Here is a 27,316-nt window from a genome sequence, read left to right on the forward strand (position 1 = left end):
AAGTAATTAAAAATAAGATTTAAGAAAATAAAATCTTAATATAAAAGGGATTTTAAAAATAATTAATAATTTAAAAACTTTTTAATATAAAAATAAATATTATATAATGTTGAAGGCACATAGTAAAAAAATATTTGAAGATATTCTTACCTTTGAGGAGAAAAATTTATACATATCTATTATAATTATGTTTATATTTATTTTAAAAAAATATTTATTAACTAATCCAAAGTTAAATTCTCATAATTGAAATGGACCATTGAGATAAGCAGTATGTACCAAATTATATCAATTTTAGAATCACTGATTATTGCATGTTTCGATCACTCATATTTTATCAAATGTCAATTTTTTTTTAAATATACAAGTGACATGAAACGATAATATATATATATATATCAAACAAATTAAATTTAGTCTTTTAGTACTCCAATATGATTAAGCCAACAAAAACTCACAAAATATCACAAATTTTGAACATTATTTTTTTAGCCCAAATTAAACCTAAATTGTATTAGTCTAATTTGTTAAAATTCATTGCTTGCAACTGATTGGCTTAAATGGATAAATAACTAATTTTCTTGGCTCTATTCTTTAGCACACATCCACGTAGTTTAAAAACATGCAATTGTAAGTAGAGTTTCAAATAGGCATAATCATACATATATGCTGTGAAATGTACCGTCCTCCTTATTAACCTCACAATCATAGTCAAATGAATCTGATTTTACCAAATTTATTTTTCTTTGCTTGTTGCATGAACACTTAATATTTTTTAATTTATACAATATTACATAAGATTAGAAGTTATATATTATAAATTTTTATTAAAAATTATAAAAATTAATATAATTTAATGCATTAATATTATTAAATACTATAATTTTTAATCAAAATTTACCATATATAACTTTTTATTTTGTACAATATTATTTATGTTAGAATCCTAAATATTCATACTTTCTATTTGCTGACACACAAAAATTTATATATTATAATTTTTATTAAACATCATATATGCAATGCATTAGAAATATTAGATATTATAATTTTTAATAAAAAAATATTATTTTTAAAATTTCTATTGTGTATTCTTGTGTACATATTAAAAAAAAATCAAAGCTATAAAATCATATATAAAATCCTTTTTTTTATGTATATATGTGTGGGCAAAGGCGGTTGAAATTATGCTTTAACACTTGATTCCACCGTTCGGCATTAATCACAACACTGCAACAGTTGACCTTTGGTTTTTGTCAACTCCATGACCCACGTCATTTAAGCCACGGACTATGATGCACGAATAATACTATTTTCAACATTCCAAACACTGTAGCAGAGGGACATGAAACATGCTTTTTTGTTTTTATCCTTTTGGTGTCTTTAGCCTAATATATATATTTTCTTTATAACTGTCAAATTAGAGTAATTCTATTTCTTGAACTATAAATACGTATCCACTTATCAGATTCTCCTCACTTCAGTCTTTTCTTTTCAAACATTGGCTGCTTTGCATTACCAAAAACCAATTAAGATGGCTGAAGATATGGTAGTGAAAAGGTCACCTTCTCAAGAAAAACTTGGCAGGGTTCAATTTGCAATAAGGGTATTGGTGCTACTAGTGTTTCTGGGTTGGATTTTCATTTGGGCAGTTATGCCCACAAATATTTATAGGCAATCATGGTTGCCTCAATACCAAGCAAAGATTAATTCAACCTATTTTGGTGCTCAAGGTCTCATTTTATTAAATTATGCATTTTGGTTTTTGATTGCCTTTCTTTATTCATTTTATGCTAATATATCCTATATGATCATATTGCAGGTGCTACACTTCTTATGTACCCTTTCCCTGTCTTACTCATTGCTATTTTGGGATGTGTCCACCTTCACATAGCCAAAAAAGCAAATGATTCCAAAATTGCAAGGTGCTATTTTTCACCACTTAATTGGTTTTATGTTTTTGCTAAATGGTTCAATATTGTAAGACAGAAAGTAAGTTATATTAAAATTTTGGTTTTTATACTATTATCTCAACATAAAAAATCATGAATTGATTGCACCGTTAGTGGAATTAATTTAACTAAAAAGAATTATTGTACTAATAATTGGCTTATTCCTTCTATGTTTTTTGCACCATCAGTGGCAATGCAAAGAAACGTGAGGTGACCACATGGAAGCGTCCAATGCTCATGAAAGGCCCTCTTGGCATTGTTTCTGGCATAGAACTGGGATTCTTGCTTATGTTTATTGCACTCCTAGTGTGGTCCTTTGCAACTTCTTTACACAATAGCTTTGTAACAATCACCCCAGAATTGGCAGCGAAGGATGGCCAGAAAATGTATTATTATTATTACTATTATTGCAACAACAATTTAATTTGAGGGATCCAATAAGTAACGTGCATTTTCATTGTTACATTTATATTTGTGATGCAGATGGGAAGAGAAACTAGATCGTGCAGCTTTAAGGTTGGGTCTGGTTGGGAATATATGCTTAGCATTCTTGTTTTTTCCGGTGGCTCGTGGGTCATGTGTGCTGCCACTGCTTGGCCTCACCTCGGAGAATAGCATAAAGTACCATATTTGGCTTGGACATTTGGCCATGACCCTCTTCACTGCTCACGGCCTTTGCTACATCATCTATTGGGCAGCTACCTCTCAAATTTCTCAGGTTAATTAAGATCAACGTCCCTACTTACACAGCATATCTATATCTATTGATATATAACAGGTGTGAATAATAAGACATTCTTTTGCAATAAAACGTATCAAATTTTAGATAAATCATTATTCTTAAATATGTAGTCAATCTATTTTGTAGAAAGTCTTGTGTTCGAATCCTATTATCTGAAAAATTTTCTCATATCAGCGTAGCTACAAACTTCTAGTTTCGAACCTTTTTAAGTTTAGAGACACCCTATAGTCTCTAACCGTAGACAGAAAATGTCTTATAATTAATATTTACTAATATTTTAAAAAAATTATATATATTAAAATAAATTAAATTTTTAATTAAATTTTAAATAAATGAAAACTTAGACAAATTAAATTATATTGCAATTATAGTTTTTATATTAAGTTTATTTTGTAAGTGAGCTAATATTCTATTAGTGAGTCGAAACACAAGGGATGAGACTTGAGATAAGTCTTTTGGGCTTTGACTTCGGGGCATGGAATCTTCTATTACAGTGTGACACATTCATGAGAAGGGATCTTAGCTCACCTGTTGCTTTTGATGTTTTCTTGGGCTTATGCCTAATGACCTTAATTTATTTCAAAACTGGTTAAGATTAAAAAAATTATTGGTTGAGTTGAAAAAAGAAAAATTGTTGAATAAAAAATAGAAAACTGGCTCACCACCCAAAAGAAAAAAAAGGGTGGCGGAGGGGTCTTCATGTTTCAAGTGTAAAATTATCTGTACCGTATGAATTTATGGGTATATGTTTATAAGAAAGTTGCATTAATAGTTGATAAAAAACAGTTGTACAAATATATAGGACAATAATTAATCCTAGAACAGTTCTCATAGAGATGTACTTTAGCTTATTTTCTTAAACTATAAATTTTAACTTACAAAATCAGATTGCTTTTTAACTCATCTACGTGAAGAAACGGGTGTGGAGATTCTAATTATAGGAACTTAGATATGCTAGCTATGGACTTTTATATTATTGCTTGTTTATAATATTGTATTTAGCTCATGAGGAACTTTGTTTCATCACAGATGCTGAAATGGGACAAAGTTGGTGTATCAAATGTGGCAGGAGAACTAGCTTTGCTTTTCGGTTTGTTCCTATGGATTGCAACCATTCCTCGAATTAGAAGAAAAGCCTTTGAGCTCTTCTTCTATACTCATCACCTCTACATCCTCTTCATAGTATTCTTCATCTTTCATGTTAGCATTTCCTTTGTATGCATTACACTCCCTGGTTTCTACCTCTTCTTGGTTGATCGTTTCTTAAGATTTCTACAATCAAGGCACCAAGTTCGTTTGGTTTCTGCTCGTGTTTTGCCATGTGAAACTATAGAACTCAACTTTTCTAAGGGCCATGGTAATTTAACAATGCTATGTTATCTCAATATGTTGAAGTTACCTTTAGTTAATTATTGAGAAATGACTAATTTTCTTCATTATTAATGTTTTTTTAGACTTTTTTAAGAGCTAATGTGATATGTTTTGGCAGGGTTGACTTACAACCTCACAAGTGTTATGTTCTTAAATGTACCAAGCATATCCAAGTTGCAATGGCATCCATTTACCATTACTTCTAATAGTAACTTGGAGCAAGACAAGCTAAGTGTTGTCATTAAAAGTGAAGGAACTTGGACTCAGAAGCTCTATCAACTACTTTCAACTCCTTCAACAATAGATCGCCTTGCTGTATCTGTTGAAGGTCCTTATGGAACTGCTTCAACCAATTATCTAAGGTTTGCATCTTAGAAGCCAAACACAACTTCAACACTTCTAATTGAAGTGCTTACCTTATGCTTTCTTAAAACTAAGTCTACTTAATAACTAACCTTTTTTTTCTCTTTTTACTAGGCATGACACTCTTGTGATGGTGAGTGGAGGAAGTGGCATCACACCTTTTATCTCTATCATTCGGGAGCTAATATATCTAAACACTACATTTAAATGCAAAACACCAAAAGTTGTCCTAATCTGTGCCTTCAAGAACACTTCATCTCTGTCAATGCTAGATTTGATCCTGCCAATATCTGGCACCTCATTTGACATTTCTAATCTTGAATTGCAAATTGAGGCCTACATCACAAGAGACAAGGAGCCTAAAGCAGATGGTCAAATTCACCCTCAAACTATATGGTTCAAGCCAAATCCAAATGATGCACCCGTACATGCTATATTAGGTCCAAACAGTTGGCTTTGGCTTGGTGCTACAATCTCATCCTCTTTCATTATTTTCCTTATCTTAATAGGGATAATTACCCGTTACTACATTTTTCCAATTGATCATAACTCGAATGAAATATTCTCTTTCCCTTTGAGGTCTTTCCTTAACATGCTAGTAATATGCGTGTCCATAGTTAGTGTTGCTAGTGCAGCTTTTCTTTGGAACAAGAAACACAATGCTAAAGAAGCAAAACAGATTCAAAACTTGGAAGGATCGTCACCAACAGTGTCACCAAACTCCATGGTTTACAATGCAGATAGAGAATTGGAAAGCCTTCCATACCAATCCCTTATTCAATCTACGAATGTACATTATGGTGTAAGACCTGACCTAAGAAGTAAGTCTCTCTATTTTCTTTAATTTTGGCCTGGAGACCTATCAACGGATTAAAATCACTCATTTCCCCCTTCTTACAGGAATACTACTTGAACTCAAAGCGTCAAGTATGGGAGTTTTTGCTTCAGGACCCAAAATAATGAGGCAGGAGGTTGCAGCCATTTGCTCATCTAGTTTAGCTGAAAATCTGCATTTTGAGTCTATTAGCTTTAGCTGGTGATTTCACTTATACTGTTGTTGTAAAGGGTGTAATACATTAATGATCAACCTTCGGAAGGAGCTAGTACTCTCAGGCTCAGCCAGCTTTGATGGATTTACTAGTTTTATTGCTTTGAATTAAATTAGTGAAAATTGGTTTGTCAACAGTAATTGGACCTTCATCTAAATGAAAATATAAATAAAGGACTTTTACTTTGACACCTTGATTCTCCTGTCTATTTATCATCTCAATAAAACATGCAACAATTAAGTACAAACTACATAAAAGAAGTTTCTATACAAATAAGGCTTATTAGTAATTCCATGAGAATTTGCCAAATAAAGCACACCATCTTATTGATAAATCCACGCTCTTCACTATTGTCAAGAACCTACTATATCACAAGCTACAAGAAATTATTTCTGTATATATCTTCAACATCTTGCTTACATACCAAACGGCATCCACATCTCACTATTTGCAATGAATAGCAGCAATAACTTTTCAATACAAATTCAATTTCACTGCCGGCACCACCTCCATAAATTCTGTCACGAAATTTATCAATGGACAAATAAAGAATATAAAGGTGAGGGTAATATGGCTCCATAGGAGGTAAATCCCTGGAGGTGATAAACATCTTACCATTAGGTCCAAACAAGTAACAATCAACTTCATGAGGACACACTCCAGGTGGATCATCATAACTTACTAACATGAAACACAGAGCAAATCCCACCCATTCAGTTAGAGGGCAATTATGAGGGACTGATACTTTTGCAAAGGAAACACATTTTTGAGGAACAAACCATGATGGAATTTCACCCCCTGTGATAAGCATGTCAAATCTTGCTCTGGGGAGACATGCTGCCTGTAACTTGTACACATAATTATAATGTTGAATTAGTAACCTGAATAGATGATTATGTTATACAAACAAACACAGTCACAAACAAAGTTTTAGAAGGTCAGGTAGCCAGGGTGCAAACCTCTAAAAACTTTTTTAGTTCACTTGGCATGTACCATGTTGTTGGTGATGCAAAGAGACTGCATGGATTGGATGGATTGAATTTGGAAGTTTCCAGTGAAGCACAATTGCTTGCATCCAATTCTCTTATGCTTGATGGAAGTTCTGGCAACTTTTGAAGCTTTTTACACCAGTTTACCCTAAGATATTTAAGCTTTGAGAGTTTGGAAATACAACTTGGTAGACTAACAAAATTGTTGCCAGTGAGATCTAGCATCAATAATGAAGATAAGTGACAAAAATAATCTGGGATTGATTCTTCAGATAGATTACAGTAACTTAAATTTATATAGCTCAAAGAGGGTAGACCCAATATAGAAGGTGGCAATCTAAATCCAGTTGGAGCTTGCTGATTCCCAAACATCCACTTAAAGGGGTGAAAAAACATGTTCATTGACTTAGATACTGGCCCTTTGCACCCAGCAAATGAGATTTCTTTGAGGTTTTCAAGAGAAAAGACAAATGAAGGTAGCTCTTCAATAGCAGTTTCACTTGCGTTAAGTTCCTCCAAACACTTGATTTCCTTTAAACTCTCTGGCAAGCTATGGATTTTTGAGCAACCAGAAACATTCAACACTATGAGGGACTTTAATTTATGAATGGTATCTGGAAGGCAAACAAGGTTCTTGCAATTCTTTAAATCCAAAAGTGCAAGGCCAACTAGACATCCGAGTGATGAGGGTAGTTTTGTTATAGCAGTTCCCTCTAAAGAAAGCATTGACAAATGTTCCATGCATGCCCCAAATTCTGGAAGATATTTAAATTCAGAGCAACCAGAAAGACTTAAATTTTTCAAGGAACTCATCTCCATTTTTCTTGGAAGAGATTTGAGCATTCTGCAATCTTTTAAATTCATCAGAACAAGTTTCTTATGGTGTACAAGGGACTGATGAACCTCAGTTAAACTTATGCAACCTTCAAGAACCAATGATTCAAGATTTGAAACTCCAACACAATCCGGGGACTGCTTTAGGTTCTTGGAAAAACTCAGATCAATGGACTTCAGCTTTTCCATAAACTGATCAAAGTTAAGATTGTGCAAAAAAAGTTAGCTTTCACAGTTATTATGATAATGACAAACACAATTTGGAAATAACTCATGATGGATGGTCTTTACCTTTGTCCCATGCCAAAGTTGTTCTATTCTGCTATGAGGCAATTTGAGGTCAACAACTTCATCTAATTGATTATCAAGTGGCAGGGTTTTCAAAGGACATCCTCTCCAATGAAGAACTTTCAATGCACTAGGAAGGCATTTGAGGCCAAGTGGAAGTTGCATGTCGCATAACTTGAGTAACCTTAACTCATTTATCTTGGAAAAGGCTTCAGCCCTCCAACGTGCTTCGTATGGTTGAACTAAGTTCAGAACTATGCTTCGAATTTCATCAGTTCCCTAGAAAACCAGAATGGAAAATAACTAAACTTGCAGAATAAGATGAAACAGACACTTAAAAAAATAGTGCATGTGTCATTCAGTTTGTATCTTAAAGCCATATTTATTTACGGTCAAGCAGCATCTCATAGTCACAGAGAAACTGACACTTACCTTATTTTTTGTCAATACATGATCAACGTCTTTCTGAGACCACAACCTACTACGTTTGCCAGGATCATTTGGAGATTCCTGAAATACAATATTCTTGCCCATTTCTTGTAGCAAATCATGCATCCATAACTTGCCATTCATCCTATCTAGAGTTACCAAAGATCTTTCAATCAAAATGTCAATTCCGATTTTGGGATGATCACCACAATTTTCTAATATATTTATTACTTCATTTATGTCCATCCCTTTGAAGAAACAAGCAATATCTAGAAACATATTTTTCTCCGTAGGTTGTAAACTGTCATAACTTATTTTCAGTGTATCTTGGATTTTGGAGTGTGGAAAACTTCTTATTTGTTCTAAAGCACTATGCCAAACTCCAACGGTTCTTCCATGAAGATAGGAACCCAATACCTCAAGTGCCAATGGAAGGCCTTTTGTATATTCAACCACTTCTTTGCACAAACTCAAATACTCTTCTTTAGGTTGATCTTGTTTAAATGCTTTCAAACAGAAAAGCTTAAGGGCTTCATTTTGGGATAAGCCTCTAGCCTTACATGTTTTATGCACTCCATGGGTCACTAGTAGGTGCTTATCTCTTGTTGTGATGATTACTCTACTTCCTGGACCAAACCATTCTTGCTTTCCAGCTAAATTCTCCAGTTGGCTTAATTCACTCACATCATCAAGAACAAGAAGAATCTTTTTGTTGCTTAAAGAGTTTGCTATTATCTTTTTCCCATCATGAAAATTATAAAAATCGTTGTTTCTTATATTAAGATGAGAAAGAAGGTCCTTTTGGATGTGAACTAAACCATTTGTCTTAGACACCTCTCTAATGTTTTCTAGGAAGCAACTAACCTTGAAATCCTCTTTAATTGCTTCATAGACTAATCTAGCAATAGTTGTCTTACCTATGCCTCCCATGCCCCATATTCCTATGAAGCGAACATCATTTAACCGTATGCCTATGAGTGAATTAACTTCCTGCATCCGTGAATCAATCCCAACAAGGTTATCCATGCAAGATGCCAATCTAGGAATTAATCTTTTCTGTATGTGCCCAACAATTGTTTCAATCAATTCTGACTCATGCCTGCATAGAGAGAAGTAAAAAATCAAAACCGAGACTTGTATTTTAGTCCAACAAGAACAATGAGTAAATACAGCAACATGGAGAAAACAAGTCATCATTTCATATTTTGCAAATCCAAGGCACAATGAGAATTAAACCATTGCACTAGATGTCTCAAAGTTTAATTTTTGCTTAATTATACTTTTGACTATTTTGATTTGGACTATGTAAGGTTTTATTTTCTCAAGAATTTCTTCAAATCAATTAAGTCTATTTTTAAAATCAGGCAAATTTGATTCCACTGTCAATTTCTTCTATAAACAAATTTTCAATTTCTTGTTTTCTGTCTAAATATTTGAGATTTAGGATGTAAAATCAGTCAAGTTTTTATAAGTAAGGAATTTAATAAAATTTGAAGAATTTTGTAGAATGTGAAATAAGGTTTAAAGACAAAAAAAATATTTTTTTTATTTGAAATTTGGTATTTGATTGGTGAGTTTAAGTAGAAGAAACTTAAAAATAATTTCATAATTCAATTTGTGAAGATTTTGAGTACAAAATGAGGATTTAATAATATTAGACAAAAAATTTAATAAAAATAAATTTTTTTAATTTTAAAAATAGAGAAACTTAATTAATTAAATCTAATATTTTACCTTAAATTAGTTTTAAACTCAATTTTACTTTAAATTAATTTTAAATCCAGTTCTAAATCTAGTTTTTGAGGTAAATTTATTTTTCAATACATTGTAAGTTTAATTTTTAAGATAAAACTAATTTGATGTATTACTCTGTTATATTAAATTAGTGTATTTTTAAAATATTTTAATAAATTAATTATATTATATTTTATATAACTTATAAAATAATTATTATTTTTTAAACTTATTTTTAATAAACAAAGTTAACGATAAAAGTTTAAATTAAAACCTATAAAAATAAATATTAATAATATTAAATAATAATATTATTACTATATTATAATATTTTAAATAATAAAATTAATTTAAAAATATTTGTAATAATTTTTTAATATAAAAATTATATTTTAAAAAATGTTATTTTAAAATATTTAATCTTAATTATAAGAATCAAGATTAATAAAAAATATTAGTGATAAAACATAATTATGAAAAAATTTTGTTAACAAGGGCGAAGATGTTATGAGATAGTGCTTTTATGAATAATTTAGATTTAGACAAACAAGGAAAAGCTCAGTTGTAGAAAATAAATTTAAAACACTAATTTGATTAAAAAAATTATTGTAAAAAAAATTTTAATTTAATATACGTCCAAACTTTTAAAATCAATTTAAATTTAGTTATAAAATAGACTTACATATCTAAAATATTTTTCCTATCACTAACATTCAATGTACTAAAAAAAATTCACAATTTGGCTATTAATCCATCTTCTATTTCATATATAATGGTATAAGGATATCATTTGAGCCAACAAAGAAAAAAGTATTGTAGCAAACTAATGATGAGACAACTTACAGATCCTTGGAGTGCCAACCAGAGTAACTTGCAACTTCTCTTAAGGCATGTCTCCACCTTTGCACCTTCTTTCTATCCTCTCTGAATTTCTCTTCATGTTTTCTAAAAGCTTTGGCAAAGCTTCTTTTTTGATGCCTTACATCAGAGGGGTCTACACCATAGAAGATAGGAAAAACGGCTTGACCATTAGAAGCCTTGCATTCAACAATCTTTTGTAACTCATCCAGACACCATGTTGAGGAAGCATAGTTTGGTGAGAGAATAATGAGTGCAAACATGGACTCTTCAATGGCTTTCATGAGCTCTAATGATATCACTTCTCCCTTCTCAAGATCATGATCATCCTTGAATGTTTTGATACCCCTTCTTTCTAGTGAAGCAAAAAGATGGTCTGTGAAACCCTTGCGTGTGTCATCACCCCTAAAACTCAAGAAAACATGGTTGATCCATCTTGAGTTTAAGATGGAAGAAGAGGATCCTCCTGTGGTAGATGCCATTCAATTATCCCTGCAATGATGCTGGTTCTAGTAATACTAATAGTGCAATGCAAGGTTTTTTTTTAGTATAAGTACTTATAAAGAAATCATGGGAATGACCAATTGACCAAGAAGTGTGAACATAGCCACGAGTAGTCGTAGGAAAGAGTTCGGAAGTTTGGTTGCTTTCAATTAACAATTGTTCAACTTTGTTTGGTTGCTTTTTAATAAAATAAATGTTCATCAATCTAAGGTGGGATGTATCAATCAATCATATTATGTTATGTTATTTTTTTAATATTTCTTATTACACAACCCCAACTCTTGATTTTCTTAGGAGGTTTGGATTAAAACAAACATTTTTCTATACTAAATTTTGCATTTTTTATGATTTTTTTAACAAAATTTTCTTTTAACTTTTGGGAGAATATATCTTCAGAAATGTGTTTAGAAAATTTTGTTAAATGATTTATAATGTCAATTATTTAATATTTAAATGATAAAACTTATTTGTATTTTACTTTTTGATGGATTCATTTTTCCAACTAATATCCAAGCAAAAGGAGAGAGACTCAACAAAAGCATAAACGAATAAATATAGGATAAACAAATACCATTCTTTTGTTCAATTCCACTAGTGCCAATAGAAAATAAAATTCGATGATAACTTATTCAATTATTGGAATTTATTTCAACACAGAAAAGAAATGTTCGCAATCCGTCGACTTTCACTTTTCCATCATTTCGTTGATGTTTCGAGGTTGCTTCTTTCTTCATCTTGTTTCTTTTTTCCTTTTAATTTGTGGCCTTTTACGTTTTGCAATTTTAGAGAGATGAATTTAGTAAATTCATTCACTATGGGTACCTCTTAATGAGTTCTACTGTTCACATAATCAATTTCTAAAACAATGAATTTATATCTACCTCTATTCATTATATCACTCATCTTATTCCTTCATTTTCTCTATTTTTTATCTCTCTTTAATTTGTAAGAAAAAATTATAAAAGATATTGTACAAATATTATTTCTCAAACTTAATTCCAATCCGGAGATCTTAATTCTAGCACTACCAAATAAAATATAAAAAAAATACAACTTGTGGTTAGAAAATTGGGTGACAAAGTCATTAATCTCAAAACTACAGGAACAATTTCTAGTTCGTGGAATAGAACCAATGAAACGCCAAGGTAAACCAGAAGGTTATTGACCAAAAAAATTCAGAAGGTCCATATATTGCTATTGATATAATTTATGTCAGGAAAGTTAAAATAGTTACAACTGCAGTGTGCTTACTATATGCACTCCATAATTAAATATCATGGCAGAATAAGTCTTCTGCAAAATTTCACCATAAAAATAGACAAGTAAGTCAACAAAATGAAACCTTCTAACTTGGCATAAAATCCATGAGTGAGAGTGACACGACAATTATATAAAGATATTTCACACAGGACACATATTTGGTACCCTCTTCACCAAAAAAGAGAAGAGTAGTAACAGTAACAAAGTACTCTAGGCATGTGCATGGAGATATAAAACCAATATCAGCCTCCACCTAATTGCTTTAGCATATTGGAGATATAATATTTGGAATGAAATTTTTTGTTTGTTCAAATGTTAAAATCACAACTTTTTGGCTTTTGTAGTACAAGCCCTGAAGCAAAACTCTTCTGCTTAGTAATCGCATATCTTCTAGTCTTTCACATTGTAGATGCTCCCGCAATTAATGGCCACTGAACAATTCAGACACATTAAACTTTTAAAAAAATTAAACGAATAATAGTAGGTAGACATTGAATCTTGTTAGCAATCCTAACAAGTAAAGCATATAAAACAGAAAAATCATGCGATGTAAAAGCAAAAGAACACACGAATTCAGTCCTACAGAAAAAAAAAAAGTTGGTCTGAACTTAAAAAACAAAGCACAGATAGAAATTTGCTATTGTGATGTAAAACTGAAATCAAATAATTCTTATTTATAGAGTTGGACAGATAAAAGAAAAACAACAAATGTAAGAAAGGATGCAACACCAAAATGATCAATGTCATGCTTCTACAGATAAAGTGCAAAATATCTTGCAAGAGATTCTTTCAGGTATATAGATGAAAATATTCTTTTACACGATTAAAATTCAGTTATGGAACAAGCATTATTATAGTTTATTCAAACCAAAAACACAATTAAATTCGTATGAATATGCCTTTTGAGAAGCAGTAGATTTAACAGCAAAAGGATAATAATGAATGTGAGTTTGTTGTTCAGTGCTTAAATCATTTGGCAGGTTAATTAAGATCAGATGCATTGTAGATCAAACTCCATCTTTTATCCCCCATCAAATTCCCAATCCCCGCACCCCACAGTACAAAAATCCACCTCAATCAAAGTGAAAACCCAATTCATTTTTTTTTCTTCTTGGAAAAAAAATTATACACAACCAAATTTATAATTGATGCAAAGTCCCAATATTCACATTACAGAAACACAACTCCATTAGACCATACTTTTCAAAAGCAAAAACTCACAATTCCCAACACCCACATCACAGAAGCGTTAAACATTAATTAAAAAAATTGAATAAAAAAACAAAATAGAAGTTAATAATTATTATTTTATAAAAAAAAAAGATAATTTAACAGTTTAAAATAGTCTGATTCCACTCTGTTTTTATCGACAAAACAGGCGCAGTTCTGGGAATGGGAATGTCCATTAAACCATTGGAACTGTCATCCCAACCCAGTTGGCATTTCTGCTGACACACCCATCAATCACTCTGTTATCATTTTCATATGACATTTCCACTCTATTCAAAATATTGCTGAAAGCCACAGCTATTGTTATTATTATTTAAATTACAGCTATTTTTCACAAAAATAATTTATTTATTTAAAAAATTTATGATATAACCTAATTTTTTTAATGAATTATATGTATAAGTTGAACCCAAAATCTTATTTTTAAAAAAAATCATTTAAATAAACTGCTGCTGTAATTACTGCAAAAGATCTTGGTCCATGTTTTGATAATGACATTAATGAAGACTAATTTAAAATTTAATTTGAAGATGAACACTATCCAACAGTCATCATGGCCATGATCCATTGTATGGCACTAGGAAGACCACCACCATTCATTGCCATTTTAACCATTCTATTGACATCACAATCACTATCCTTTTCTTTGTCATCACCATCCCTTCCAACCATCATTTATCCATTGTCTGCGAGTTAAAATTATGGATAATTCACGTTTCCCAATATAATTTAGGTGCTCATGTATTTGTGCGGTTTTGTGGGAAACATGTCTCATCGTACTCGCCACATTAGGCTTTAGTTTGATTATTTAAATTCAGTTTTTTAATTTGGGTAAAATAATACGTTATAAAATATTATTTTATGATAAATTATAACATTTAATACTATTATATATTAAATTCTATAATATTCTATATTTTTTAATAAAAATTATTATATATTTTTAAATGCACATTAAAAAAATGATTTAAATTATGATATTGTTTTTTATTTATTTTTGGTCAAGGAATAATGAATGTTGATGTTAACTGAAAATATCGCAAGCCCGAATTTGCTACTTAGGTTTAGTCCAATAAAGCTTTGTTGGATCAGCCCAGCACAAGACTAGACCCTGCACGTTCATGAATCTACTCTAAACTCATTAATTTTGTCTATTTTTCTTTTGATAAAGTATAAAAACAGTTTTACTTATATAATATTCAGTAAAAGAAATATAGATATAAAAATTTAATATAACTTTGTAACATTTAAATTAAGGCTTGTTGTTATTGTATGTTTAAAATTTACAGGAAAATATTCCCTTGAAACTTAAATCGATGGAAGTTGATTGTTTGTTTGATTTAATTTTAAATTTCTAAGCTAAACCCAACAACAACAGAACCAGAGATGATGAACGTACTGGCTACTAAATTTAATTAAAAAAAAATCATATTATTAGAGAAGATAGATACGGATCTTGGGGACAATTAGAGTTTAAATGAATGGATGTGAAATAGAAGCATGTCCACATCAAAGATCAAATTGGAAAGAAAGATAAATCAAAAGGAATAAAAGAAGAGAGAGATTAATGAAGAGACTAAGCAGATGATGAGGACCACAAAAAAAGTGAGTTTTAGAAGATCCAAATGAAGAGTCAAAGATGCAGTAGCCCACCTCTTAGAGAAGATAAGATAATACCTGAGCATGTGGGTGTGCAAGCTTTGATGGCAAGTCTAATAGGGAGACACATATCAAACATCTTGTTTATGTATTGGGTCCCTTCAATTTCGTTTAGCTTCACCATTAGTCCTTTTTTCATATATCACATAAAGCAGAACAAATCCCCCTTTCAATTCACCACATTATCTCCAAACCACCACATTAGGGGTATAATTCGTGAATAGTTCATTTCACTTTAATTTCATAATCTAACTATGAGAATTTTATCCTTTAATTTAGGAGAAAAAAGCAACTGGACCCGTAAGATTTAGATAAACTCATTAAAATAATTAAGCTAGGGTCAAAATCATAATCCATTACGGATAAAAACATTAGTGTCTGAATACATCATTACAGACTTGATTAAATTATTTTTTATCCGTCTATTTATAAGGTGAAAACCGATATTTATGTATTTAGATAATGTTTCTTTATATAAGAAATCAAACTTCCTCTTACTTTATTATTTTATCATGTTTTTATTATGTTTGACTATTATTGTTATAATAAAATGTTGAAGCAAAGAATTTTCGTTCAATTCACAAAATCAATGTGAATACTGAATATTGTATCTTTAAAATTATACGGAGAGAAAATTGATCCTAGTTAAGCAAAAACTAATTAACCCCCAGAATTCTTTTGCAATATAATGAATAATCTTTGATTCGTTGACTTTTTAATCACTCGAACAGTGAAATTGAACGATAATGTTGCGGATTATAGATATTTTCAAGAACAAATTGAACGAGAAGGAATAACTTTACATCAATATAAGTGATAATTACTCTTACATACATCCTTAAATAATTTTAATTTGATAATTTTATCACAAAACTCATAAAAAAATCCAAATTATTTAGAATTTTAAACTATAGCATAGAGGACTTTATTATATATTTTGGAAGGCAAAAATAAAGAATAAGTGAAAAGTAATAAAAATTTATATATAAATCGTTGTAATATAATATTGGAAAGTGGCGGATCCAGACCCTAAGTTCAGAGTAAAAATATAAAATTAGGAGGTGCAAAATATAAATATATAAATATATATACTATTAATAATAATTTATTAAAATTAAAAAAGTTTATGAAAGTTGAGGGAGTGCATTTGCCTCCCTTCAACTTCATGTGCATCTGCCACTGATATTGGATATATGAACTTTTATTTGGTAAATAAATTATGGATAAAAGATTATAAAAGCTAAAAAACATGATTAAATCATTCCTTCATTGCTAATTTATATTGATTTTGGACCATTCTAATGACTTGTTCTTCAATTTTGCCTGGTTTTCGAAATCAACTAATTTTTGAAGTGATCCATATATAAGAAACTACGTCTCCTAGTTTATGTTATTTGATCTTTCAATAGCATGATAACGTTGTGTTGTGGAAGAGAAAATAAAATAAAAGACAACTCCTGAAGTTTATAAAGGATGATACCTATTAAAAAATCTATATAAGAATGACAGTTAAAAGTAATAAACTTTAATATATACAATTGCATCAATAAATTACAAAATTAGAAGTTTCTTACAGTAAAAAAGATCCTTAATAAGATATTTTGTATCTTTCTTTTATATAAACGAAATTAATATTTGATCCTATATTTAGTATTTAGTATTTACCATATACAGTTAGAAACCTGCATGTTTATTTGCCATACTATTTATAACAAATTGTTAGGCAATATCTTTTAGAAGATATCATAGGGGAGATAGAGCTATTACTCCAAGAATCGACTACTTCCAATACATTACTCTCTTCTCCAGTGAGTGATTGGAACTACTTGGAGACAGACCCTAAAAAGAAAAGCCTAAATCCCAAGAAACGAAAATCCACAGAGCAGTACCCTTACGTAACCATAACATATATTTATTCATGAAAAATGTACACGTGCCGTTTGAAAGCTAAAACATATCATCCCATAATATCTAGTTAATTATTATGATAAAATAATTCAAGTTAAAATATTTTCATAAAGTATTTTAATAAGTATTCTCAGAACATTAATATCACGATGACAAGTATTATATAAGAAAATTAATAACTCGACTAACTAAGCAAATATTGTTGAAGATTATATTATAAAAGTTAGATAATAATAATAAAAAAAAAAGTGAGGTGAGAATGAAAGTTAATAGCTAATATTGTATTCTTAGGTTATGATGAAAGGCTTGTAGCACAAAATGATTGGTAGTGAGTGACACTAAGGTCATTGGTGTCTTGGTTTGGGTAGGCAGATCCAAAACTTGGCATTGGAATGAAAGGTGAAAAGTTAGATGTACATGGTTCTTGTATTATGGTTCACCCCTTTGTGCCACTTCCATTTTTATCAGTGTGATGGCCTCCTAACCCAGCCATGACCATGATGCTATGCTGGTTGGCCAGGGTTCTCATCACCGACGGTCCATATTTGTCGTCTGTCTCTTCTCCATCCCCACTTTTGATTCCTTTTGTCCTCTCCACCATCCTTGTCATGGACTTTCGAGTGGGCCTGGCCCACTTGGGCCCACTACCCTCTCTTTGTGGTGCTTAGGTTAATCCCACTTTTATCTCTATCCTTCTTTTCACATTGTCAACACTGCTTATGCCATTATTTCCGACGACATTTCACCCGCATTCGGCAGGCCAAGTTTCCATGTCAAAACTACATCTGCATGTAAATTATGTCCTCTCTTCTTCTTCTTTTTTTCTCTTTATTGAAGTGAGTGTGATTTTAACCCCACTTCTTGTTAAAGTGAAGGCAATGCTATGTTGCCACCATTTAAAGTTAATGGATTGATTCAGTTTACTGTTTTAATGTGAGTAAAAGTTCTACAATGTAATAGATTATTGTTTTAAATGTTTTTCCTATAATATTTAGAGAAATTTTTATTATTTATAATAATTTTATCTCAAAAAAAAATATTTCTCTAAAATTTGTCGCATTTATTTTCTTATTTGATTCAAATAAGATTATTTTAATAAAAATTATAGTTGATCAACTTTATTTTTACAAACTATACTGAGTACTATTTTAAAGTCATAAATTGTCCTTGTCTAGCTGGTGATTAGAGGGCTTCACGTAAGGCTAGACAGGTTCAGACTTTCTAGTCCGGTCCTACTACTAGAATCCGGAAAATGTCGCTTTACTATTATTTTCTTAAAAGCTTAATTTTAATGTAAAGATTTTTATATCATTAATTAATTAGAATATAATAATAAATATAATTTGTAAATATTTTTCTCAAACATAATAATGATACACGGTTGAATGATGATGTAAATTAATATATTTGAATTAAATTCTTTTTTAATGGGAAAAAAATAAAGGGTGACTTTTGTGCATTTCTCATAAAAAATAATATAGCATTCACTGTGCATCAAAAGACAACTCATACTTTTTATAAAAAAAAGAAAAAAAGTTGGAAAACCCTATCACAATTCTCATCAATTTGAATAAACAAATAAATCAAGTTAATTAAAACACGCAACAGTAAACAATCACCAAGAACCAGAAAGGATAATTGAACAGCAAAAGACACTCAAAAGTGTCTTATGGGTTTATCATTCAAAATTTAATTCTCACATTTTTTCAAAAAAAATTAACAAGATAATCTCCCACTACTACACTTTTGATATATCATTATTCATTTATATTCGTTTTGTTATTTTATTTTGTATAGTAATTTGATTATTCTTTTATATATTTCGCCTTTCTTTACAGGAGATATATAAATATTTTTCAAATAAATACTAATTTTAATCTTTAAAATTATAAAGTCCATCAATTTATAGTCCTTAATTTTATAAAAATCACACTTTAGTTTTAAATATTTTAAAAAAATATTTATTTTATTTTTTATTATCATTTGATATAAAAAAAACTAAAATAAATATCATTTTATAAAATTAGGAATTAAAGGAAATTTTTTGTAAAGCTAAAAACTGAAATTATTAACACTTATAATTTAAAAGGCTAAAATGGCTATTTGCTCATTTTCCATTCAAGAAGCTTAAGGTTCAATTTGACAAATTTTTCTGGGTCTTCAGTCCACCGAGGTTCTAACAACTTTTTTATATGTTGGAAGCGTTTAAAAGAGTTTCTGAAGAGTTTAATATTTTCATTATAATTTTTATAAATTATTTTAATAATGTTTAATATAGTTTATTAAAATAAACTTTTGGAGTCTATTTCAAAATAATTTATTATTAAATTTATAAAATAAATTCATATAAAATATAATTTATTGAATAAATAGTTAATCAATATTTGACTTGTCACTGTAAATATCGAAGCTCAGGCAGTGGGGATTATAAGCAGTCTTTACCATAAGATGTTTGCTACTGGATATATAATGATGGGCAAGATCAAATCCTGATGTTTAATCAGATTGGTTCAATTGAATAAAGAGTTCTATACCTTTTCTATTTATTAATATAACGAGGAGATAAAAGTTAAATCTTATGATAATCTCCTGCTAATTATTTGAATCATTAATTATTAATTTAATCTAAGTAGCTTGTTAACTTAATTTATTAGTAATGGTATGTGCATTGTTCAACTAGTGATGACTGATGACAAAACACAAGTAGGTTCAAAATTAAGGTGAATTATTACAAACTTGAACTAATGGGATTAAATAGACACGCTGTGGCTATAGCTATATGGTGTTAATTCACCTAAAAAGGTGTTTTGGTGGGAACTGATGTCATGCAACATGGTTCAGCCAAAAATATCTATATGAATGGGATATATTTGGATTTGTTTTATTGCCGGTTCTTATATATAAATGATAGATCGATGAGGTGACTAAAGAATATTTAATTATTTAGTGATGTAAGATGCTATGAATTGCCACAATGGTTGCTTTGGACACACCAATGTGGACCTTTAATCCTTGTTTTCAGCACAATTTTTGATTGTTTTCGTTTTCGGATTCTAACACTTTCTTCTTCTTTTTTTTTTTCAATTTTTAGGTCCTTTAAATAACTATCTCACAAATATTGGAAATATTTATATATTTTTACCAAATTTTTTGACCTTAGCCCCTCCACTTTATAAAAGATATCGATTAAAACTATTTAAATTATTCAATAATAATTATATTTTTTATATAATAAATATGGTTATTGAATTTTTCTTTTTATTTCTAACCAAAAACAATCCTTCACATTTGTCATATTTAATAGCTAATGCAAAAGAGAGATAGAACAAACACAATTAGTAGCTAATTTAATTTAATGTATTTAGTAACAGTAGTAGTAAGATAATGTCCCATCTAATCAATAGATTAGCTTTCTAGCTACCTCCACAATAATTTAGATGCATCGAGTTGCTTTCATGCTGTTTCCTTCAAAGCCTATTTGGCATTTTTTTCAATGAGTTATGATCCCATGCTTTAGAGTTTACATAAATACCCAAGTCATTAGTCATATTCACTTTTCATGATCTTTTAAATGGAAGTAAACTAAACTTCTATGGATAGATATCCATTTACTTATGATATTTAAGGAAATTAATAAATGTTAAAATAATATATTGAATTAATCTTTATAATTATTAATATTAATTATTAATGACTGGAGATCATGATACTTCATGATTAACATTTGGAATAACTCTAATTAAAAAAATTTATTTAATAACCTTTTTATTAATATTAAATTTATTAATTTTATCAAATTTTTATAGATGTTTGTAGATATATAATTTTATAATTAATATTTATTTATAATTTTAAAATATATATTAAATATTTCTTCATGAATTATTAATTACTTTTTATTTATGTAATTTTAAAAAATTATTTATTTAAAAATATTTTTAATTTAATGGTTAGATTGATGAAATTTAATATTTACAAAAAGTTATTAAGTTGAATAACTCTGGTTAAAAAGGTTATATTTAAAGTAATTTGATCCTTACTCTTAATTAATTTAGTATAAAAAATTCTTAAAAATATTTTAATCTTTGAAAATATTAAACACCAATATTTTTATTCTTATTTTTATCTTTTAAAATTAAAATAATTGCTGTTCAATAATGTTAAGTATTAAAACGATTATTCTTTGATAATTTTAGAATTCAAAATATTATTTTTGTAATTTAACAACTAATTTGATTGGTAAACATAAATTAAAAAATTATTTTGACACAGTACTTAAAATGTTATTAGTGCCAACCAATCTTTACTGCTAAAGTACAAAAACATGTTCACGTGCAGGTAATAGTTATAAGCTAAAGGTTAATTAAAATTCTAGAACTTATATATATATGTACTTTGATTAAATAATTTTTAAAATTTGTATATAAAAATTATGAATTAATCCCTATTATTTATTGAAATAATCGTGTTAGATTTTATTAATTTGACTAACATGTTATCCTAAATTTTTGCAAAAATACTCATAAAAAATAAAATAAGATAAAACAAATAATTATTTTAATAAATTAAAATTAACTTATATATCTTCTATTTATTTTTTTTGTATAAGAAAGGGTTTAAAAATCTAAAACAAACAAACCAAGCCACAGGCCTCACAAACTACAAGCTAAGAAAGGGACAAGGAGGATGGAGGAGTATCAAAATGAGATATATCTTCTGTTTTAGATAAATTAAATGAGAAAATTTTTAAAGTCTTAACTTATAAAAAAAATTAATACAACTTTTCTTTTATCTGCAGTAAACACATTAAAAAAATTAATTCAAAGTAGACGTAGATAAATATTCTTCATATAACACGTTACAATTCCCACTACAATGCACGAAAAGTCATCATATGGCCAATATGAATAAGAACTTGTACCCTCTAAGTTCAAGTGATAAGAAATGTATAATGTTATGTTAAGAAAAGAGTAATAAAAACGGTGTGTGTTTTCGTAAGGAGAATTTTCAATCACTAACTTATCACTCAAAGACAATTAAATAAGTGTACAAATATACGAAGAGTTGTACAACATGTTCAATGTTCCTTAATTAATCATGAAATGCTTAAAATAAAACAAAGTATTTCATCTTCATTAATGTTTTTTTATCAATCCCCACCCTACTAACCATTGATAATCTAGAACTGGACCTCTATCGACAGGGACAACACTCGTGCAAATATATATATATATATATATATGTATCTCTGGTCATAATATCTAATTTCAACCACTACTTTCTATAATTGTTATATCTATGGTCATAATTTGGTGGTCCATTACCATTGGTAAGCCAAAAATGCTTTGATCCATGTTAAGTAAACCATTAAGTTGTAATTGTATCCAAAAAGAAATTTTGCTAACCAAAAAAAATAGAAGAATTAATCTACTACAGTAGTAAACCAATTATTCCTTCATATAAAATTTAGGCCATGAAAGTGGGATGCACATTTTAGGAAAGTTGAATTGTGACTAAATAGTTCGATCCCATTCATTAATAGCATGGATTAGTAACATGCACTTCTCACAGGAACAATAAAATCTAGCACGAATAAAAGATATATTTAGATTGTGTTAATGAGTGACGTAAGGATATGGCTAGAGAGTATATATTAAATATGCTACATTAAATATACGTAATCATTTTTAAAATGTTAATTTTTAATATCTTTACATAACATATATTTTTATTAAACATGTTTTACTTCTACTTTTTAAGTAACTTTCTTGAACTTTCAGGAAAATTTATACTTTTATAAACCTAAACAAACGAAAAAGTTTAAAACATTTTTTCAATAACTTATTTTCGTTAAAGAAACTAAAACAAACAAGTTTTTAACTAATATTTAATCAAGTTATGAAAATAATAAAAAAAAATATGATAAATACATTATGTCAAGTATTTTAATATTATCTAAACAACCACAAATTTAAATTAAAGCACGTTGGTATTAAAATACATTATGTTTAAGTATTTAGAATAAGGAAAGAACATGAGATATATGTATTTTAATAAAGTAAGTTATGATATATGGATTAAATAACTAGAGATTGGATATGAATTTATTTTTGTTCTTCATAATAATTTTGGTGCTCTTTATATAAAGTCAATTATGAATCTATGAGTTGAATGGATAATTAAATTATGAGGGCGATGATGATGGTGATTAGGAATAGGAACCCAGTATTTCTTCAGTCTTTCCTTGTTAAAAGCACGTGTCACTATTTTCAAAATGTAGAGTAAGGCACACGCAGTCTTTTATTAAACTCCCCACCAACCCTACCCATCCTACAGTTCTTCAAAACTGGGTCACACGTGAGATATTATTATTCATCTAGATGGTTTCAAATACACTACGGTCAATTTTATTTATTTTTTCTGTCTTTATGATCAATTTCAAGCTTTTAAAACAAATTTGAAATTTGAAAATTATTATATTTTTAATTTTAAATAAGTTTCTTATTTTTTTAAATGTTGTAGTTTTAAAATTAGTATTCATAAAAATTTATTAATATTTTGTTCATAACATTTTTAAAATATAAAAAATGGATTTTATATATTCTAATTTTTTAATAATTTATTTCGAAATAAAAAATAAATTTTGACCTATAAATTTTATATCTAAAGTCTCAAAGTTATGTTTCTACTCCTCTTTTTAAATGAGATAAATGTAATTTTTTTATAAGTAATTTAATAAAATGTAAGTCTTTTTTCTTGAAACGGAAATTGACTCTACATAATTTTTTATTTTGATAATTTGAAATTATTTTCAAAAATTAATGTTAATAAAATCACACTTCTTCTAAAAAATACCTTATCTTTTTAATTATTTGAAAGTACTATTAAGTGTTTATAGCAATATTATATTTTTTTTATTGATTCATATTATTAATTAAAACCTACGACGTTTTTGTGCTTTACTTTTTATTTACCAAATTTACTCATATTTATTTATTTACCTTTTAACCGACCTTAGATTTAAATTGGATAAACTTATTTAAAAAAATATCTTACTAAATATTAGCATGACTTTATTTTTAAATTTGAAATATTAGAATAAAATAAAATAAAATTTGTATTTTATTTTTATATTTTATTTATTTATTAACATATCTTTTATTACATATTTTTACTATTTATTTATGTTTATTTTATGAGAAATGTTAATAACATATTTTTAAGTATATATTTTAATTATTGATTAAAATTTATTAAATAATATAAAAATTATATATATTTTATTTTATTTTTAATTTAATAATTATCTTTTATATTTCTATATTTTTAATAAATTTTAACCAATAATTAATGGTATGTTTCATATCCCGGCAAAGAGCGTAAGAATATTATTATTGTAAGATAAATTACTTTTTAACAACTAATTTTTACGTTTTCGTCGATAATAATACTCGTGCTATTTTAAGTGCACTTTCTTTTTGTTTTGATATTATTACTAACAATTTTATTATCTAGAAACATAAATAAAATTTAGAAAATGTTCACTTGCTAATTGGTTATTTTTATCTTTTTTATTTAAGTCTATAAATATATACCCTTCTCGAAAATGCATTTCAAAATAAAAGTTAACTCTTTACTATCTTACTTTAATATTTTTCTTTTAATAATTGCTCAAGTACGAATATATTGTTTTTATAAAAAAGCTGTGACTATATATACCACGCTCACTCCCCACGTTCGAAGCTTCTCTTTCTCTTCCGTTCCTCAGTTCTTCTCTCTCACACTTTCTCTCTCTGCTTAAACTTTGCTCTCTCTAAACGCCACCAAACCGTGTCTTCTCCGATACTATTTCATTTTCCGATGGGTTTTCCGGTGGGTTACGCGGAAGTGTTCTTCCCGAACCCGTTCCTGCACACGCTGGCCCTCCTCGGACTTCTCCGAAACCTCGTCTTCTTCCTCTTCCACTTCCTCGGCCTCTCTGACTTCCTCGAATCCGAGGTGACGTGGCCGGATCCCGCCGCCGGCGCCCGCACCGCCGACATGGCGAGGACCCCCTCTCTGTCGGCGGTGCTGATCCGTGAACTGCTTCCGGTGGCAAAGTTCGGCGACCTCGAGGAAAACAAGGAAACGAGTTGCGCGGTGTGTCTGTTCGAGTTCTCCGCGGAGGAAGAGATTCGGTGTATGCGAAACTGCACGCACATTTTTCACCAGAGTTGCGTGGACCGTTGGATCGATCACGATCAGAAAACGTGTCCTCTTTGTAGAACTCCCTTTGTTCCCGATGATATGCTTGATGATTATAATCAACGCCTTTGGGCTGCTTCTGGTGTTACCGAGTTCTACGCCGATTACACTTCTTCCTTCTGAGTTCTCTTTCTTCGTTTGCTGGTGGGGCCCTTCCAATGGAATCATGGAGATGAAATGTACATAACAAAACTTAAAATAAATTAAAAAAAAAAAAAAAAATTTTGAACGATTGTTTATACTTTACTATTAGTATATTATTAGTGGTGGTGTTGGATTTTCATCCATCTAGTGTATTATTGAATATTGTGTGTATGACACATAGTTAATAGATGATTAAGTTATTATTTTATTATTATTCTTGGGAAAATGTGCTCTTACTCGTAGTCATTTATCGAATATATATTACTTTTAAAATTTTATTAGATTTGAAATATCTGCTACAAAATTTAAAATCATTGAATTATGTTTTTAATTTCCTTTTTGCTTAAACATTAATCATACGAGAGAGAGAGGGGTTTTTGGGTCAGCGATTCTTTAATTGGTGTGTGCATACCTTACATTACAGATATTTAAAAGGAAAGAATAACTTTTGGCATGTGAATTTTGAAAAGGAATTAATTATGCTTGCAATTGGAGGAAGTTTTTCTATCTTTTTTTTCCCTACTTTAATGAGAAAATTACAAATTTGAGCGTGTTATATGATTATTCCAGTTTCATTGCCTCATAGAATCTTCTTTTCCTTTTCCTTTTTTTTTATGTTTCTCCCGAGGGAATGATTAGAGAATTGTATCTTGTACATTTTTGTAACATTCTTGTGTCCCATTGACTAATATATAATAGGTAAGTGTTAGATTGCCTGGAAATTAATTCCCATAAGCTATTGCTGCCTAGACAAGTGCAATTAGATATATACTCTATTTTAATATTTTTTATATTTTATTTAGAATATAAAACCGTAGCAGTCAGCTAATTCATTTTCCTAAGTAAAATTTAAAGAGTATTAAAACAGATTGAATACAGCAACAACATGCTGTTATTATGTTAACGAGTATAATAACTTTCTACTCTGAATGGATCAGTAATATGGGTTCTAACTTCTAAGCATGACGTAGTTAAGAGGAAAGTGATAAACAGAGAACTTTGAGATCCAAATTCAGCTTATGTGACCGATTTTGTGTAGAATTATGATAAAAGTTAGGCAGAGGGTGGAACTGTGGAAGTGCCCAAGAAGTAACCAAATTTTATGCGTGAAGAACTTGCTCAAGTCATAATAAAAGAAATAAATTAGTGAAGATATTTCACAATTTCTAGGTAGAGCATAGAATACAGATACAACCAAGGGAAAGAAAAATGAAAGTTTTTGAATATATGTGTATATATGCATGCCCATTCCCGAATGTTCAAACTATGTACACGCAATCGCAAAACAAGTAGGCTCTAGCCAGTTGGTCAACTCGAGGACTACGTTTCAGTCTATTTTAATTATAACTTGTTTTAATATATTAACTGAGATAAGAGCTTAAATTTCCAACTTTTAAGCATTAAAAAATAATACAATTTTATTAAAATATATTTATTAAAAAATATTACTTATAAGTTATTAGGTTAACGATTTATTAAAATTATGAAAGTGTTTCTTGGAAGAGAATTGGTATTCTTTGCTTGACAATTGGCTTCATCTTAAAGCCTCATTCTCTGCATCCTTTAGGGCCTGCCCTGTTACAATCTGATTGGTGCCTTTCAATCTGCAATTTTCAAGAATCAGATAAACAAAAGAACTGAAAATTTCTCGTGAGCATTTGCACCAATCAATGCATAAAAAGCATAACTGATCCCGAATTTACGAGGTTTTGCGTTCGTACACTTGTTTCTCTACACTTGAGATAAATTTCACTTTTT

At 29.2% G+C, this 27,316-nt stretch overlaps 3 protein-coding genes across 6 annotated transcripts; 2 read left to right on the forward strand and 1 right to left on the reverse strand.

The window, feature by feature from the left end:
• The first annotated feature begins 1,534 nt into the window (after positions 1-1,534).
• On the forward strand, positions 1,535-5,468 carry LOC113850265 (ferric reduction oxidase 2). 2 transcript variants are annotated; one of them, XM_027480725.1, is made up of 8 exons: positions 1,535-1,733; positions 1,823-1,925; positions 2,141-2,338; positions 2,436-2,670; positions 3,724-4,051; positions 4,184-4,427; positions 4,543-5,249; positions 5,329-5,468. In XM_027480725.1, exons 1-8 carry the CDS (start codon positions 1,535-1,537, stop codon positions 5,466-5,468), a joined length of 2,154 nt encoding a protein of 717 aa, XP_027336526.1. The 2 variants fall into 2 exon arrangements, with proteins under 2 accessions (XP_027336526.1, XP_027336527.1); XM_027480726.1 differs by having other exon boundaries at positions 1,823-1,920; positions 2,163-2,338.
• A 278-nt stretch (positions 5,469-5,746) lies between these two features.
• Positions 5,747-11,141, reverse strand: LOC113849772 (TMV resistance protein N-like). Of its 3 annotated transcripts, XM_027479930.1 has the most exons (6): positions 10,595-11,107; positions 8,021-9,116; positions 7,592-7,867; positions 6,437-7,492; positions 6,257-6,318; positions 6,032-6,158 (listed from the first exon to the last, which is right to left on the reverse strand). In XM_027479930.1, the coding sequence occupies exons 1-6, from the start codon at positions 11,089-11,091 to the stop codon at positions 6,149-6,151; spliced, it is 2,997 nt and encodes a 998-aa protein (XP_027335731.1). In that variant the 5' UTR covers positions 11,092-11,107; the 3' UTR covers positions 6,032-6,148. The 3 variants fall into 3 exon arrangements, with proteins under 3 accessions (XP_027335729.1, XP_027335730.1, XP_027335731.1); XM_027479928.1 differs by having other exon boundaries at positions 5,747-6,324; positions 10,595-11,141; XM_027479929.1 differs by having other exon boundaries at positions 5,782-6,318; positions 10,595-11,140.
• Positions 11,142-24,932: 13,791 nt separating this feature from the next.
• Positions 24,933-25,599, forward strand: LOC113850403 (E3 ubiquitin-protein ligase RHA1B-like). Its single transcript, XM_027480941.1, has one exon. The coding sequence runs from the start codon at positions 25,031-25,033 to the stop codon at positions 25,535-25,537; it is 507 nt and encodes a 168-aa protein (XP_027336742.1). The 5' UTR covers positions 24,933-25,030; the 3' UTR covers positions 25,538-25,599.
• The last annotated feature ends 1,717 nt before the right edge of the window (positions 25,600-27,316 follow it).

This window comes from Abrus precatorius, unplaced genomic scaffold (assembly GCF_003935025.1).
Source record: "Abrus precatorius isolate BTA unplaced genomic scaffold, Abrus_2018 Scaffold9, whole genome shotgun sequence".
In the NCBI taxonomy this organism is placed as follows: Eukaryota; Viridiplantae; Streptophyta; class Magnoliopsida; order Fabales; family Fabaceae; genus Abrus; species Abrus precatorius.

Excerpts from the sequence above, each read along its gene's own strand:
- LOC113850265 (XM_027480725.1), top strand. The coding sequence starts at position 1,535 with ATGGCTGAAGATATGGTAGTGAAAAGGTCACCTTCTCAAGAAAAACTT. Across the intron at positions 2,671-3,723 it reads CTACCTCTCAAATTTCTCAG|ATGCTGAAATGGGACAAAGT; the intron begins GTTAATTAAGAT and ends GTTTCATCACAG. Across the intron at positions 4,052-4,183 it reads CAACTTTTCTAAGGGCCATG|GGTTGACTTACAACCTCACA; the intron begins GTAATTTAACAA and ends ATGTTTTGGCAG.
- LOC113849772 (XM_027479928.1), bottom strand. The coding sequence starts at position 11,091 with ATGGCATCTACCACAGGAGGATCCTCTTCTTCCATCTTAAACTCAAGA. Across the intron at positions 7,868-8,020 it reads ATGTATTGACAAAAAATAAG|GGAACTGATGAAATTCGAAG; the intron begins GTAAGTGTCAGT and ends CTGGTTTTCTAG. Across the intron at positions 7,493-7,591 it reads AACTTTGGCATGGGACAAAG|TTTATGGAAAAGCTGAAGTC; the intron begins GTAAAGACCATC and ends AACTTTGATCAG.
- LOC113850403 (XM_027480941.1), top strand. The coding sequence starts at position 25,031 with ATGGGTTTTCCGGTGGGTTACGCGGAAGTGTTCTTCCCGAACCCGTTC.